This window comes from Copadichromis virginalis, linkage group LG11, assembly GCF_057382275.1.
Source record: "Copadichromis virginalis isolate Kocher_CV1m ecotype Utaka linkage group LG11, C_Virginalis_male_GT1.1, whole genome shotgun sequence".
NCBI classification, from domain to species: domain Eukaryota; kingdom Metazoa; phylum Chordata; class Actinopteri; order Cichliformes; family Cichlidae; genus Copadichromis; species Copadichromis virginalis.
In genome coordinates this window covers 18,142,917-18,160,246 of record NC_140628.1, presented here as the reverse complement: position 1 = coordinate 18,160,246, position 17,330 = coordinate 18,142,917, and the positions used below count along the sequence as shown (strand labels likewise).

General features: G+C 41.2%; 1 protein-coding gene across 1 annotated transcript in view; it reads right to left on the bottom strand.

The window, feature by feature from the left end:
• Positions 1–302: 302 nt before the first annotated feature.
• me1 (malic enzyme 1, NADP(+)-dependent, cytosolic) overlaps positions 303–17,330 on the bottom strand; it is an 88,406-nt gene continuing 71,378 nt past the window's right edge. The window contains exons 6-14 of the mRNA XM_085473433.1: positions 12,805–12,908; positions 4,080–4,189; positions 2,297–2,394; positions 1,879–1,992; positions 1,653–1,758; positions 1,368–1,510; positions 1,093–1,266; positions 898–996; positions 303–807 (exon numbers count right to left, since the gene is read on the bottom strand). Of these exons, the coding sequence (XP_085329559.1) occupies positions 640–807; positions 898–996; positions 1,093–1,266; positions 1,368–1,510; positions 1,653–1,758; positions 1,879–1,992; positions 2,297–2,394; positions 4,080–4,189; positions 12,805–12,908 (1,116 nt within the window). The 3' untranslated portion in view covers positions 303–639. The remainder of the gene's footprint in view (positions 808–897; positions 997–1,092; positions 1,267–1,367; positions 1,511–1,652; positions 1,759–1,878; positions 1,993–2,296; positions 2,395–4,079; positions 4,190–12,804; positions 12,909–17,330) is intronic.

Sequence of the window (17,330 nt, the reverse complement as noted above, 5' to 3'; positions counted from 1 at the left end):
TTTGTGAATGCATTTCTTTGTTTGAATTTGCTATTAACAAATATGCGCCAAACGGGTTTTCAGCTCAAATTACATTACTAAAAACATACATAAAGGTGATTCAAAAGCCAAGATATGTTTAAGCTCCCTGTTCCACTGCAATGACATAAGGTGGCCCCTAGAGGGAGGCAGAGCACCATATCGTTCAGTGGCAGGACCTTTTACACAGCGATTCTCTACAAAACTCAGTGAAGGTTTTATTCAAAGTCTCTGTCCATCTTTGCCCTTTTGTCAGTACAAATGTGATCACTGAACATGGAAAATATTAATCAAACAATGTTTATTTGAGAAAGAATTTTTTGATTTCCACTGGTACAGTCATAATGCAACATCATGTTACAGACTTTCCTCAGATTATTGTGAAAAGATGCCTTTGGTACAACACTTCATGACTGCTTTGTCTTCCAGTACTTTTTTAAAAAATTCCAGCGCTTTTCAATATTTATGTGTTGTCGTCACTTATTTCACAGTAACGCATATCAATAAGAAAATTCTAAACAGAGCTTCTCTCATATCCCAACATCACATCTTGATGATGACAGTGCACATCAGTAGTCACCATGCCTTCCCAGGGTTTGCCTGGTCTCTATATCCAGTGCATTAAAGTTTGCATGACTGCACACTCATGCTGTCCTCAGGCCAGCGGTACGAGTCAACAACAAAGTCATCATAGTCACAGCTGTAGGACAGCGAGCGTATATAGGCTCCTTTGTCGGACGGTTCAGGGCGAAGTGTGGCCATGTTGTGCTTGTAGGCAAACTCCATGATCTGTAACACATAGGTTTTCATTGTTTCATATAACTGCACCCAGATATGACAAGATGTATCTCCTGCACTGTGTGCATCTGCTGAGCTCACCTTGACTGCCAGTTTGAAAGAGACATCCCTGATGGTGCTGAGAGGAGGATACAGTCTTCCCTCTGCTAGGTGCTCCTCAGTCACCAGCTGAGCAAGAGCCTGTTTCAAAGCAAAGAAAGAGCAGGTACTAACAGAGAGCACAACAAATTGAAAAGGATGCATATAGACTATAGACTGTGTGAGTGAATGTTTCACCTCTGCTGCAATGAGGAATATTTCCTCAGTAATGTGCGGCAATGAGCAGGCAGTGACGCCCAAGCCCACACCAGGGAAGATGTAGGCATTGTTTCCCTGACCTGGGTAGAAGGTCCTCCCATCAGGCAGTGTCACAGGATCAAATGGACTACCACTGGCAAAAATGCCACGCCCCTGCATCACAGAAAAGTATTTATAAAGTATTTACAATGCCTGTTTTCATTAGGGATGATCCTTCAAATTGGACACGCATTGGGATGCACAGTCTTCAGCACCTCTGTGAATGTATAGCACTGTTCAGCAGTACATTCAGCTTTGCTGGTCGGGTTGCTGAGGGCAAAGATGATGGGGCGTTCATTGAACGAGGCCATGTCCCTGATGATCTGCTCAGAGAAGGCTCCAGCAACAGCTGCCACACCTGGGACAGTAATGTGCTGTTTATTCCATTTGGCAACTTTTAGTTGTTTTAGTCTTCATTTTCAGCATATTCAAAATGACCTCACATTCTCACTGTAGTCTACAAATGCATTGGTGACAGATAACATCATACAATGTTTTACCTATGATAGCTGTAGGTTTCAGTTCCCGCACCACATCCTCCAGTTTCTTCATCTGTGGGTGCTCATGTGCGAAACTCTCTTTCTCATGAGTCAGGTGGTCCCGACCCTAAGAATGAAAATTAAAGGTATTCAGTTATTAGTAGAAACGTCAGAGAACAGAAAAAAAAAATGGGTCTGAGTTAAATATGCATGTTTATAACAGATGTTTGCAGGTTAAGTAAGGTACCTTGACAATGAGACCTTTAGAATCAACCATCCAGATCTTTCTCATGCACTCCTCTTTGGAGAGCCCCTCCTTCACCATGGCCATGGTGATCAGTTCAGCAATCCCCATCGCTGCCTGTGAGCAGACAGAAAGGATAACAGTAGGATGGTGGGAGCTGATTGGCAGATTTAGTTTCACATGACTAATCCTGCCATAAAATCGCATCAACCTCACAAAAGAATATTAAACCGTAATGTCTTCTTTGTGTTAGAAAGTGCTGCTAACTGTGGTGAAGAGGATTGAGAACAGTTTGATTAATGGTAATGAAATCACTGTACTGTTCACTAGTCAGAGTGCTGGTGCTCTCTTTTTACAGCAGAATTAGGTATGTTCTGTCAGCATTAACAAGTCTCTTCTTCAGAATGAATTTTGCACTCACCTCTCCTGCTCCTTGGAACACGACGGTATGGTCACTCATTTTGCTTTTGGTGATGCGAAGGGCGGCCAGTAGTCCTGCTACTGCTACTGCAGCAGTACCTGCAGATTAAGACAGAGGAACTTTAGTGCTTGGAGATAATGCAGCTTCACAGGATTTTTTTTTTTTTTTACCAGTTTTACATTCTGTGTGATAGAAACATGATTCCATAACCAAGCGGGACACATGGGATAAGAGACTTTGTATGCGAGCCTGTCACATGATCACGTCATGTGTCATCCAATCTTAGCTGAATGATAACTAAAGTATGAGCTATTGCAGGACACCAAAGTGGTATAGAGCCCAGATATTGAGAGGTGAGGTGTGCATTTAACTTTCTGGGGACACTGCATCATTTTGACTGCAAAGCCAAGCAAGTGACAAGACTCTCAACATAAGTCAGCAGAGGCATGTATGAGGGTAGACTGCTAACCTGAGTCTGCTGCTCAGAGGCCAGGAGAACTCTGCTTTGAGAGACATTTTTAAATAGAATCTAATAACTATTTTTGAGATTTTCTGACTCATTCTTATCAGGACTCAGCTTATCTTAAAGACCTCATAGTAACATATCACCCCATAAAGCACTCCTCTCCCAGACTGCGGGCTTACTTGTGGTTCTTGGGTATTTGAAAGTAGAATGGGAGGCAGAGGCTTCAGCTTTCAGGCCCCTCTTCTGTGGAACCAGATCCCAGTTTGGATTTGAGACACAGACACCCTCTCTACTTTTCAGCTTAGGCTTAAAACTTTGCTTTTAAGCCTAAGCTTCTAGTTAGCGCTGGATCAGGCGACCCTGAACCCAAGCGTAGTCACATTTCTATAGGCCTAGGCTGACGCTTAGTTCTACTTTACTAACCTCTTTTCACTCTATTGTATTTATACATCACTCTGCATTTAATTATTAGTTATTATTAATCTCTGGGTCGGTTTGACAGCGTGTCTTTTGTTATGTCCCTCTCTCCTCATCCCCAACTGGTAGCAGCAGATGGCAGCCCCTCCTTGAGCCTGGTTCTGCTGGTGGTTTCTTCATGTTAAAAAGGAGTTTTTCCTTCCCACTGTCACAAGTGCTTGCTCATAAAGGGCCATCTGATTGTTGGGGTTCTCTGTATTATTGTGTATTGTATTGTATACTGGGTTTTTACACCTTGAGGCAACTGCTGTTGTGATTCTGCACTATAGAAAAAAGATACAATTGAATTGAAATGTAACTGAATTTTTTTAACAACACCTTACAGAATCCAAAGAGGCTGTAAGTAGAGCAGAATGTGAGCAGATATTCCAGGAGCAAACTTCAGTGCTGACTGATTATTGTTACTGCTTGTTTTTATTCCTATTGACTTAATTTTTTTTTTTTACTGTATTCAGTATAAAACCTGAAGTTAAAGTAGGAGTTTACTATCCTTATAAAGTCTGACTGTTTTTCATGTGCAATTAGCTGCCCTCAGTGATGTAAAAGTAGAGACTGTGACTCTGCAGTAACATTCCCTTCAGCAGTAGAAATGTACCTACAGCTAAAAAAAAGCTGCCCACTTTTTACATAGCAGGAAAGCTGTCATTAACTTAAGTGTTTTTTAGTCTTCTTAGGGCTGGTTATTAAGGATGCTAATGAAAAAGTCACAGGGAAAACTTTTGGAAAGTTAAAAAATACAAGAGCTGAAGGGCAGTTTGGTTTTGACATCTGGTGTTTTTCCTCAGCTTTTTATCAGCTGTACTGACAACTGGTTTATCCATCCTTGTGTGCGTGTGTTACCTTGGATGTCATCGTTGAATGTGCAGTACTTGTTGCGGTACTTGCTCAATAGGCGGAAAGCGTTCACATTGGCAAAATCTTCAAACTGAATCAGGCAGTCCATTCCATACCTGTGAACACAAGAGCCGCATTACATCAGGCTGAGCCAAAACGGAGGATGAAAAGGAGCAGGGGAAGGAGAGTCGCTATCTTAACATCTCAAATTCAGCCCACACGTGTACAAAGAGCATTTTTTTCACTCCAGAGGGAGGTGCTCGGCAACAGCACTGCTGGCTTTTTGGTGCAAAAAGTTAACAACTGATTGAAGGTCTCAGCTTACAGAAGAGCACTGCTTTGTAAAATGTACAACAGCTGGTCACAATGAGCTTCAGTGAGAGAGGTCAAACATCCAATAAAAGTCACAAAAAAGGTGAGATCGGAGCAAAAGAACACCGAGCAGTGTTGGGCTCGGACCGCCTATCACATGCAATCAACACAGGAGCCGGAGCTTATGAGCTCCTACAAAAAACTTTAAACAACCAACCAAACATCAGCCCAGCATTTCACATCTGTAAACAAGATAAAGCAGCCAAATGAAAGTTTCCATGTCTTTCAGGGATTTCCTGATTTTTGGAGAGCAGAAAAAGGTTTGCAGATGTAGGAGAAGGAAAGCTTGGCCTGGTGTTTGTTATCAGCATACTCGAGCTTGTTTTCTTTTTTTAAAGTGTTACCCGTCTTTGACACTTTGGATTATTTTTATGTTATTTTTTTTATTTCTGCTTATATTTCATTATTGCCATGTTATTTGAGTTCTGATCCTCTTTAGTTTTCTAGGGTTTTTGTACCAGTTTAATTAGTATTTAAATTCTTGGTTTCCATTAAGCATCAGTTCCTAACCCAACCATGAGGGGCTACAAGCCAGTGTACTCCTACAGCAGTATTGAGCCCAGGCCTGTAACAATGTGGAGGTTTGCATCAGGATGGGCATCATCTACCCTAAAATCTTTACTAAAGCAGACATACAGATCATGAAGAATAAGATTTCCATACACTGGTTAACAATGAACACCACCGGTTCTGTTGACTAGCGGACAAGCCGCTTTGGTGACCCCTAAAGGGAGCAGCCAAAAGAAGAAGAAGTATTACGTTCAATTTCTTATTCTGAGTTTCCTCTGTGTTTATCACTTAGTAAACTGGGTGAATGATGCTGCATTCAAAGCTGAACTTTATTGACAGCTCTAGATGGTCCAGCTAGTGCTAAAAAGTCTATCTATGCTGAAATTTCAAGGATATAGCTCTGTAGTCAAGAATCACGAACTTCTCTAATTTTGTAAGAAACAGCTGTCACAATGGCTCTGAATCCTTTCTTTTTTAAGCATTTTATGTAAAATACAGTCTTTAAATAATTTACACCAAATTATACTCTCTTAAAAAAGCAAAAAAAAAGCACATCTCTCATCCAAAAAACTTCAGACTCCTTGGGCTCAAATGCAGCAAGCCCACCAACTTTGAGTTACATCGCATGAATCGATGTCATAAAAGTGAAAAAACAAGAAACCACACACCTGCCTAAACACAGATTCCTGAATTTTTAAATGAGATGGCACTCTTACCTAAGCACACACTGTAAATAGCTGTGTTTTTATTTGCTCCCAGACATTCGCTTTGCCCCGTTCTTCTGTGAGGAAGAAGACTAAAACAGATACAGATGTATACAGTCGCAGGTAGAGAGCTGAGAGCTTTGCCATTCTATTTTATTTTGTAATGGTGTTTTAATGAAGACAGCTGGAATCTATAGTAATGATTGTGAAGCAGTAGCACATGAAGCTAGTAGCTGCTATCCATGAATGTCCACTAGCTCCAAACATGCAGCTTTTTCTCTTTGAAGAAAAGCCTTGCACTAAGTAACGTTACAAGTAAGACCCTGCAGCAGACTTTGAAACTCTCACATTAACAAAAGATGTGTGAGATTACTGCATCAAAGTGCTTTAAGTTATGCGACTCTCTAAGAGTATTCAAGAACAGCAGAGAATTGCTTGTGCTCTAAGTCAGTTTCAAGACCATAGGAACATTAGGAAAGGGTGAGCTTGTCCGAAACCCGTATGAAAAGCAGAGCTCATGTTTCAGCAACTGAGTGATGGAGGAAATTGGGGACAGGCAAAGCAAACAGAGCGAGTCTCTTCTAACACCTGCAGCCCTGTCAGTGAACTGAGCAGAGAGAGAGGCCAGACATTTTAAAATCCAAGTTCCTCACTTTCTTTTTTCTCTCCCTTTTCAGTCATTTCATAAAACTCCCATCTCGGACCACAAAGGTGTGAGATTGTCTGCGCTGTTACGCAGACGTCTCACTAAAGCTGTTTCCCACTTGTTCCAGTGGCTGCTAAACTGCTTAGATTTGGAGGACGGCGGAGGATGGAGCTGAGCGGAAGCGAGGCTGTAAAAGAACGCATGAGAAGCAACCTGAGTTCAGCTGTAATAAAACCTGATGTCCTTGTGAGAGAGTGCCATTCCTTGGTCAGTGTTAATCCTCGCTGCAGCCACCAATGTCTTGTGTAGAGACTGACAGTGTAGCTGACTTACTGCCAAGACTACAGCAGTGCTGAAGAGAGAAATGTGTTTTCTATAAAGCAGTGAGCAGCATTAAAGCACTGAGAGCCTGTGCAAAGAGGAGGGATAATGAGGCCAAGAAGGCAGCTATAAACTTTTCATTGTGTTTGGGCTTCAGGAAAAAGGAGACAGGCGACGGGCGAGGATAGATGTGGCCTTGCCCAATCGCCAGCACAGCGCCCTCTGGTACGGTTTGGTGTAACTCTCTGCCGGAGAGGTCACACCAGTTCACGTAGAGCAGAGGGAGCGTAGTCCTCTGTGAGGGGATAATAGTGCTCACTCAATGCAACTATTCTCAGCAAAACCGTCAAAGCGCTGACAGATCTGGATTCAAGATCTGAATTCAAGACAGGTCTTTTGAGAGATATTTCAGAATGACTAAGCTGGAAACACACGCATATTTATGTGCATTCACTGACCATAAACTACAGACTGACTCTCTGTGGTTGTGGCAGAAAGAAACGAGCATCTTCCTGCTCCAATAAAGATAGGGGAAGTGTTTCTGACAGCATATATTTGTGTGCCTTGCTTAAAACACAGCTCACATTGGAGGCCGTTTGTGAAAATCTGTTTTTTTTTCTTGATGACCTGCTGAAACCTGACAATGTACTGCTTTTCCAACTGAATTGAAAAAGTGAGGAAAAAAACTGGACAAAGAAGCAGGATTTGCTTTTATGTCTGCTTTAAAGTATCAAGGGCAGAAACCTAACCAAGCCCAGGCCCACCCAAAAGATGAAAAAACATTCGCCATACTCCTGACTGTGCTGTGAAAAATGCATTAATCTCTGAGCACAACTGGGGAGAGGTGCACAGGCTGTGCTAACGCAGAATGAGCCGTAATTGTACAAAAACAAAATGCAGACGTTTAAACAGAAGGTTCCACTGTGGATCCTGTGCCATCGGTTGTTACGGGTTGGCAGCAATTAAATTAATCAGTCATTCAAGTCCACTTTAAACTTAAGTAACACCATCAATGAAACAGTCAGTGGGCATCAGCACTGGAACAAAGAGCCGTAAAAAGAAACAGGAGAGTAGTAAATGCTGAGAACAAGGAGTGAAAAAGCTGGTATTTGAGGGCAACTCACATGTTGTTTTAATTAATGTGTACTTTTTTAAACACTTAAAGGGCTGTGCCTGGGTAACAACACAGAAAAAAGGGTCAATGTAACGTTGATAATATCTCAGTGTCATTTAGTTTTACAGTTATTTGTATGAAGTATAATTATGAATCCTACTAATATACTGTAAAATAATTTATATGTTTCTTGCATTTACTATTGCTTTAAAGTTCAGCTTTGAAATGCTGAAATGTAGTGCGTAAGAACCTTACAATTCAAAATGAAGAACAGGACTTGCTGGGAGGTTTTGCGACTTGATGGTCATCTACATTATATAAAACAGTGACTTTTTTTTTCTCTGGATAGGGGTGAAAGGTCACGTTTGGTCTTGGAGCCTTGCATTGTCAACAGCGGTGTCTGTTCACAGAGTTTCTGAGTACCAGAAAGGGCCTCGTGGGAAAGCCCTCAAAATGGGACAGAGGGTAGGAAAAATCAAACAGCTGTTTAAGAATGTAAAACAAGACAGTGAAAAGTGTCAATTCTCCTATGGCTGAAACCAAAGACTGTATACAAAAGATGGACTTTAACACCATGAACCAGAACAGTAGCTAACAGCAACTTGTGGCACATAGTCATTGTTTAGTCTGGTATAGAGTTTCATATGAAAGTTACTGTTTTATTTAAACCAATACATCATTTTCAACTGTAAGACTAAGCAAAGGACAGTCATCAGCCCTCAAATTTTATATACCATCCTTATCCTACACCACTGGTTGTCTCTTTTATTCCTTGATTATGCTCTTAGAGGTTTCTGATGCTGACTGAGAAAACTGGTTTTCAAAGCTTATTTGAAGATTCTGCTATATTAGTGCTAGCTTTTAGTGTAAGCCAATCATTCATCCTCCAATTCAACAATATAAATGATCATGTGAAAGCAGGTGTTTTAGTCAATTTAAATGTATAAAAACAGGAAACAACCACACAGGCAGTAAAGCCTACAGCCCAAGCTTTCCTTTCATGGGACAGGAATCTGAGCTAGTGGATTAGAAAAAAATAGGTCCTATTTTTACTTAAAACCTTCTTTTCCCTGTGATTTGTGACAAAATGTTGTCAGAAAAAGAAAAGGAAAGACTCTCAGGCTCATTGTTTTCAGATTTTATAGTCTCTTGGCACTTACTGCGAAAGCAGTCTAATATATTGAGAGTAAGTGCTTACGACAATAATATTAATGTTTGACAGTATATAAAAAAAGAGAGACAAGAGCCGACAGACGCATTCCCATGTGGCGAATCACTCAGACGTTTGGTGTTATGTCTGTATTTCTGAGGAGTTAACGAGTGACCCAGCTCCCACAGGAAATGTGATCTGGCTTCATCTGAGACTTAATGAAACTTGACTCTCCACTAAGAGGAAGTAGGTGGAAGTCATTTATGCTCGCACTGGTCGAGGAGGGGGAGACTGAAATCAGAGGAGAAGATTTGAACTTCTTTTGGTGCATTCATGATGGCTGCAAGAGCCAAGGTGGACCTCAGCAAAGAAGGTCACGGACAACGGTGCTCTGTCCAAACACAGCTGTCGAACCAGTGTACATACACGTGTGTTTGTGTACACACACACGGCTGTCTGCTCCCTCCGTCCCTACAGGGGTTTGTGGCTGAGGCCTTAATAAATTCCCAGCCCCTTCTCACTCTCCAGAGAGCAAGCATCTCTCAGCACACATTATTTCCTCAAATCCCTGAGCCGTCATTAAAAAAAAAGGCACATTCTGCATTCTTTCTCTTTTCCTCTGTTGGTCCTTTTATCCATATATACATCCATCAGTCTGTCTGGCTGTTCCTTAGTCTCTCATTTCAAAAATTTTAATACATTTGATTGCACTTCTATAGTTTTTGCATGCTAGTCAGAATTATCCATGAAATACCCTTAAGTCTATTTCTGTAAAATATAGCACAGCCCTTCCTATGAAATGAACAACACTATATAGTATGTCAGAGAGTACTTTGGCCTCCAAGGGTCTTTTAATGAAATTTATTCACCTAGGGTGTTTTTGATTTCTCCTCTTTCAGCTCTCTGCATGGTTTCTTCATACAGGAGTCTCCAGGTAGGGCCCTAAAACTTTTTTGGGCACACCTTGCAGGTCTCCAAATCGAGCTCAAATACTTTTGGCCTATCCATTGTCTTTCTCCCCCTCCTACGATCCATGCCTTCTGGTTATTAGTCTGTTTTTACTTTCCATAAACTGACTTTTATCTGATTATTGTCACCCTAACTGAAACAATCAAAGGAAAATTGTTTTCCCCATTTGCAATAATTTATGCTTGGCTGTATGGCTCTGTTCTGGGATCTCCTCTCACTCTAAGCATATGTGAAAAACATCAGGTAAGGACAGCGGCAGCAAGAACAGTGTCAGTGACAACACAAAGCAGATGTGGATGTGTGTGCATTGCATTGAATCATATCTGTTATTAACCTCTGTCTCTCTTCCACAGCATGTCTTTTATCCTGTCTTCCTTCTCTCACCCCAACCAATCACAGCAGATGGCCCCACCCCTCCCCGAGCCTGGTTCTGCCGGAGGTTTCTTCCTGTTAAAAGGGAGTTTTTCCTTCCCACTGTCGCCAAAGTGCTTGCTCATAGGGGGTCATATGATTGTTGGGTTTTTCTCTGTATCTATGAAGCACCTTGAGGCGACTTTTGTTGTGATTTGGCGCTATATAAATAAAATTGAATTGAATTGAGTATTTCAGTCGGCTATCTGTTATATTAATTATACATTATTTAATATAATTCATTATCATCTCAGTGTGTTGGTCCAGTACAGGACTGAATTCTTGAATACAGCTTACTTTAGGCCTTTCCTTTTTGAATTCCTGTGTCTAATACTAAAATGGCACAGATGGCATCTAAATCAAACAATTTCCATTTACTTGTTTATCTCACTGGCTTCATCTGATTTTTATTTATTTATTTATTTATTTTTGCCCAAATCTATCTTTTAAAGTAATGAACACTTTATTGTGACCTCTCTGGGTTTGGATAACTTTCTCATTCAGACCACTGTGGACAACTGTGATTTCACAATAGACCACAAACTTGCACAAAGGGCAAAGATACTCTTTTGTGTCAACCCCACGTGGCCTTGTGCTGGTGGTCACCACTGGTGATGGGACGCGGCTATGACCCACAGACAGAACAACCTAAAAAGTTGAGATAATTCTTAACAAATCCAACAGAAAAGATGTCTGCCCCAAACTTGGCTCTGTGGGACTAATATTTAAATTGAGATGCACTGTTTTGACACAGTGGAAGAAATCCAGGGTACACCAGAGTATGCAGGTAGCCATCTAAAAGTAACAGCAGTACCTGAATAATCACAGTAGTTCAAAAGGAGCTGACCTTTAAGTAGAAAGCAGAGAAATTTAAATCTGGTAGCCTATGTTTTGGTCTTTTTATGGCCATTTTTAAAATGGTATTCTTTTTTTACTTGAGTCTAAAAAAGTTTAAATCATTTTCCAGCTTTTTAAGGAAAAAACCTGTAGCGCTGCAATGACGGTTGCAATGAAATGAAAGTGGATTTCTAAGTTTGAAGTAAATTATTAAAATGCTGCGCAGAAATGTGAAGTTCAAAGTTTCCGAACCTCGGCAGAGCTGTGGCTTACCCTGTGCTGTGGGTGTGTGCAGCAGCAATGAGATTATGAGATAATTACTTTCATTTCTGCTAGCAGACAAAAGCACCACTGAACCTGATTCTTTTGTGGAGTTGGGAGTCTGGCCTGAAATCAAACAGCGGGTTGCATCACCAACCATTTGCCTTCGAACTAAGAAGTATTTCTGAAACAGCGGATTAAAAAGACTTCTTCTTATTGATGATGAGTCAATCTGGAGTATTTTAGTTCACGTTTAGTTTCTTAGAAAACTAAACATGAATATTACTTAAAAGACTGCAGAGCTGTAATCATTCATTGAATCTCTGAGCCCATAATTATTCATTTTCCGCCAATCTGGCTCCTTTGGGGAAAAAGCATTGCTGTTCCCTGTAGTTGGGAAGCTACCCGGTTATTAGAGTCGTGGCTTGCTGTTGCCAGCTGGAGGAGGCCCAGACCCAGACTTCTCCCTCTGGACTCCAGCCTCCCTGGGTTAGGATGAGGCTCTACCAGCCGTGTGTGTGTGTGTGTGGTTGTAATGGCTCCATGGTACACAGACATGTCTGAGACTCCAGTAAACACAGGAGGTACCAGTCCCAACAAGAAGCAATAGCACGTCCACAATAATTTTAGGTCAGAAAAGCAATAAACTTTAGCTCTGATAATACAAATCAAGTAAGTGACCATATAAGACACTAAATAGTTCAGTGCCTTACTGTGGCTCCAAGTGAAAGAAGCCAAAGCTAACCACTAATAAGGTTTTGCATGTCAACATGACATCACAGATCTCAATTACAAATTCTCTTTGATTGGGAATAACACGACCAGATACTTTCCCTGCACTGGATTACTGGGGTAAACACACAGAAAAGGCACATTCCTCCACAAACCAGAGGTCTCCACCAGTTGTGTGAGCGTCTTTCACATTCTTTGTCACATTCTCCAACCATTTAGTATAAACCAGTTTATGACAAACAACAAAGCTTTCCCTTTATCCTTGAAAGAAAAGAGCTCGATCTTGATTTATTAATAAGAAACAAATGTTTGTGGACAGGTCCAGAATAGTTGCTGCCTACTCAATAGCTAGTCAGCTGGTTTCAGTCATCTGTCTGAAAGAAACATGCCAATAAAATAAAAAGCTTCACTGACTCTCTGATCACTTCTCAATAAGCCAATGCTACCACTCAGCCAGTAAGCAAGAGTTTTGATGAATATTTCTTAGCAACCTAAACTTCAGAAAAGTTCAAAGAAGGTGAATCAATGTGACTCAAATTCCAGACCCCTGAACCCCATGAAATTTGGCTGCATGGTAAAGCATGCACCGACCATGCTAAACTGCTTAACGTTTTCCCTTTAAGAGCGCAGCGCGCTGAAATGGCGATAGCAGGCCCCAAAGAGGAAGTGGGCAAATAATAAATTGAAGGTAAATATGACCATACCTGTCTGATACAGCCTTCATAAATTCATCCAGCAGGTCATCGTAGGCCTGGCCTCGCACTCTCTTATGTCTCAGTCCAATGTAGAGAGGGTCTTTCAGCAGAGCCTGTAAAATCACAGGAAGGAGAGGAAAGGGCAACACATGAGAAAGGAAGGTAAAAATCCTAGGAAGACTGAAGCTATGCAAAATAGCACTCCTAAACTGATACTGCAGAAGCAGAGATATTGCCTATTTTTTTTACCCTATTCTTTGTCAAACTATGCAGTAGTTTTGGGGTTTTTTCTAACTAAAGATTGTAAAATGAATCCAATTAAAAATTTCCACTTTTCCATCATTTACAATGAAAGATAACAACTGATGGTAGAGACAAATGAAACTAAGAATGTAAACGTGTGACTGCGTGAGCTATAAAAAAAAACTGTTTTCTAAATGTACAGCAACTAAACAGTCAAAGGGACCCTTCAGGCTGAGGAAATGAAGGATTGACCTTTGACCTTTGAGTGAAGTGATAAAAGCAAGTGTGTGTTTAAGAGACGGGGAGCGAGGGGGACACTGTTGTTTGTTAGGTGAACCAAAATTCCTCACTAGAGTGACAGAGTGCCCACAAAGTCTGCTTTGATGCATCAGGGCATATTTCACCTGAAATCTGACATGGTCAGGGATGGAGGAAACAAATTACAATTGCTCTCATGTCCGTGACAAAGCTGAATTTCGTGTGTGCACACACAAAAATTAATTGGCAGGAAAACCTCTGTAAACACTCTTCAGGAGAATTCATGAGCTCAGTTGCAAGTTTTCAGGTCATGAAGTTCATTTTGTAAATGATCAAGTAAATGTGTAAAGTAGTACTTTTTAAGAACAAACATGACAAAATGTGTTTCGATACAAAATAAGATAAAAAAAAAATTGCTTATTGGGTAACGACTTTTCAGCTTGCAATGTCCTTGTTTTCATGGTCTTGTTTCCCCCATTTGTGAAGTCTATTTCAATACCAAGATGGCGACAGTGAGAAACCGTTTTATCATTAATGGTTTGTTTTTTGTATCTCGTCGTCCAGCAAACGATAGCTATCTAGTTTTGCTTACTTAAGCCTGAGTTACACCCACCACCATTCTGGCTTGATCTACAACCTGCTTCAGATGATAGATAATGATGGGTGAAGAGAACTAAAATTTAAGACATTTGTAATAATAATATCCTGTGATAACAAGTGTTTTCAGAACACAACCTGAAGCACAAATTCAGGTCTTTCATCCTCCAGCATGGTGCACCTGTCACATGCAGTGTCTAATAATACAAAAAACAATTTCTAGCTAAATCTACTCGTGCTGCACTCTATAAACACTGACTTCATTTGTGATGTCCAAATTTGGGGGAACTGCTCCACAGTGCAGTCATGCCTCGCTGGGACAGACGACCTTTACTTATGGAAATGGATAATTAAAGGGTGGCACTACGATCAACGCGGCTTGGAGAAGGGAGAAGCCACCTTTCCATGGCAGGGTCAATAGTCACCATGTCCAAGAACAGCTCAAAAAGCTTATTTAAGACAATATTTATTTGAAGTTGACAAGTCATTTCCTGGCAGTGGTGGCCAAGTTCAACTGTAACCAAAACAAGCAAAACATTTTCATGTGGTCCCACAAGAGTTCTGATATCCCTGATATCCGAGGGAGCAGCAAAAGTTTTTTGTGTCACTCAGTTCATTTAGTAACTGCAAAAAAATCAAACCCCTGCTTTTTAAGGTGAAAGAGAAGAAGTCGTGAGTGATTTTCAAGTGTTCTGACCCCGTTGACACTGTGCTGAACTGTTGACATGAGTTGTCTTTCTGTCCCAGATTATCTGCTGCTGATTGGCTAAGCTGTCCTTTGTGCTGCGCAGGCCCTCTTCTCTCAGAGGGGATTAGTCCTCGTGTATGGCTTTACAGTCTGTGCTTGTGAGACACAGGAGCTCCTATTTCACTCGTTTCCACACTAAAGACTTCAACTTCAAGATAATAATATAGATCTATATTCAAATGACTTGTTGTGCCTAGTTGAGTTTATATACGTGTCGCATACAACATTAAACTTTGAATAAGAGGTGAAACAAAACTGAACATTAACACTGCACATCTTCTACCTGTCTGAGCCAGAAGACACCCAAGCGCTGAAGTCTGATAGCCCACCCAGGACTCGCACAAACAGCATATTGTTCAGGATGACATCACACTCTCATTTCAGCATGAGTCAGACCCAGAAACAGACAGACAGACACAATCAGGGGAGATAACAGGGTGAAGCAGAGAAAAAAAAATGAGACTACTGGAGAAACTGTTTACTTTCCTTCATGCTGTGTATCTGTTTCTGAAACCCTCTCCCTGCAAGCTCAAGCTGCTTTGTTCACATCTTCTCTGTGCGAGAAAGCAATAAGAACTGTCCAGATACAGATATTTTATTGCCGGGTCTCACTATAGTTTACACAGCTCACACATGTGCTGCTTAAAAAATAATAGCAAGATAGCTACAAAGCATGCTCATAAACTAGTCCAGTTCTAGTTATTAGGAGGAGCGGGCTCAACACTTCCTCGCAATCCATCCATTATCTTAAACACTTTTTAAGTTCAGGGTCACAGAGGGTGCTGGAGCCTATCCCATCTGTTCTAGGGTAAGGGCAGGGTACACACTCGACTGGTCGCCAAGCTATCATAACAGTCGCTCACACCTACAGCCATTTTAGAATCACCACTTAACTGGGGGAAGTCTTGGGACTGTGAGAAGAAGCTGGAGTACATAGACAAAATGCAAACCTCACACAGAAAGACTCCAGTTTTGATTACAACCAGCACTGCTGTGAGATGTCAGTGCTAACCAGCACACCACCAGGCCAACTAAATCTAACATATAAAGAATAAAAGTGCATTCTAATTCCTGCAGTGACTGCTGTCCTTCAGTCCAAAGAAAGCAACATACAGCTGCAACACATAAAATAATGGAGCCATTGTGCTCGCCGTGTCGTGTGCCGAATTTGGCATCACATTCTGTGTTGCGCGCCACAATCTTTGTGCTTCGGCCAATCGTGCACCTCTCGATTTTTGTAAACTGGTACGCTGCGCCGTGGTGAAGACATGAGTTTACAATCGTGTTGCTTCAATGATTTTGCTGTACAGAAGCTCAGAGACATACAGATATACAGAGGGAGATGTTGGGACAGTTTGAAAACTTGAGAGTTTGTGGAAAAAACATTGCAAAAAAACACTCGAAAAAGTCTTGGCTTCCAGTTCTTAATAATAGGGTTCTTAATATTTGTAGGTTGTTTTACAATCCTTATTTGTGTCGTGGATTATATACAAAAAGCACTCATCTCAGGGATGCTACAGGAAACCTCCGCCATACTAGTTGGCTGCTCTAACCTCTGGTCTTTTTTTCACTCACAATTTTTTCACCCACCTAGGGTTTTTAGCTGCCCACCAAAATAGCTAGATTCAGCACCTCTCATAAGGTGAAACTATCAATATAATGTTAGTTAAATTCAGTTTTATTTATAAAGCATTCAAATCACAACAACAGTTGCTTCAAGATGCTTTGTATTGTGGAATACAGTATTAACAAGAAAGTCCAAATATCAGACAGCCCCCTATCCTCATGCACTTGGAGACAGTGGGAAGGAGAAACCTCCAACCGAACCAGGCTCAGCCGTCTGCCATGACCAGTTTGGGGGTGAGGGGACTGAGACAGGACAAAAGACGTACTGTGGAAGAGAGCCAGAGATTAATAATAACTAATGATTAAATAAGTGAAAGGAGATAAGGGAAGAAGAACTACGCCCCACAGTAGTCTAAGCCACTCTGATGTTTGTTATCAAGACAAATATGGAGCTATAGTCAGAGGCTGGTTAGCTTAGCTCAAGCAGAAAAGGTGGAAACAGATTAAAACACCAAATTTACACGCTGGTACGGATTACCATGTAAGGTGTTGGAGTGGTGTGAGTTGACTGTGTTACCTCTGGACAGAGACGTGCTTTGGTTTTGCTAAGCTATGCTAAACAGTAAAGCTGCTGGCCTTACAGTGGCAGCAATCTTTTCATCTAACTCTTGGCATGAAAGAAAATAAGTCAGTGTCACAAAATGTGAACTTTTGGTTTAAAGAAAAAACAGAGGTATGTCTAGCTTGTGGGGGCCTGCATTCTTGACTGTTTGGATGGATGCCTGCCTCTCTCTACCCCTACATCCACTCAAGGACACACATAATCCCATAATAACAGCCATTTTAATAATTAGCTAGTGCTACCACTACCACATAGCCTTCCACCTCCATCTGCTCCCATCATTCCTGCAGAGTGAAGCGAGTTACCAGTGGCAGCAGGCAAGCCTCCCTTCCATATCAAACTGGTCCTGAAGAACCACACATGTACACACTCACATAGCAGTCTATTTATCCTATTACGTCTCATTTATTCTGTCATCTCTTTAGAATAACAGAAAAATGGAAGTCACCCATGGCCAGGCAGACCACAGCAAAAGCTCTTGTACAGCTATGCATAGGTTGA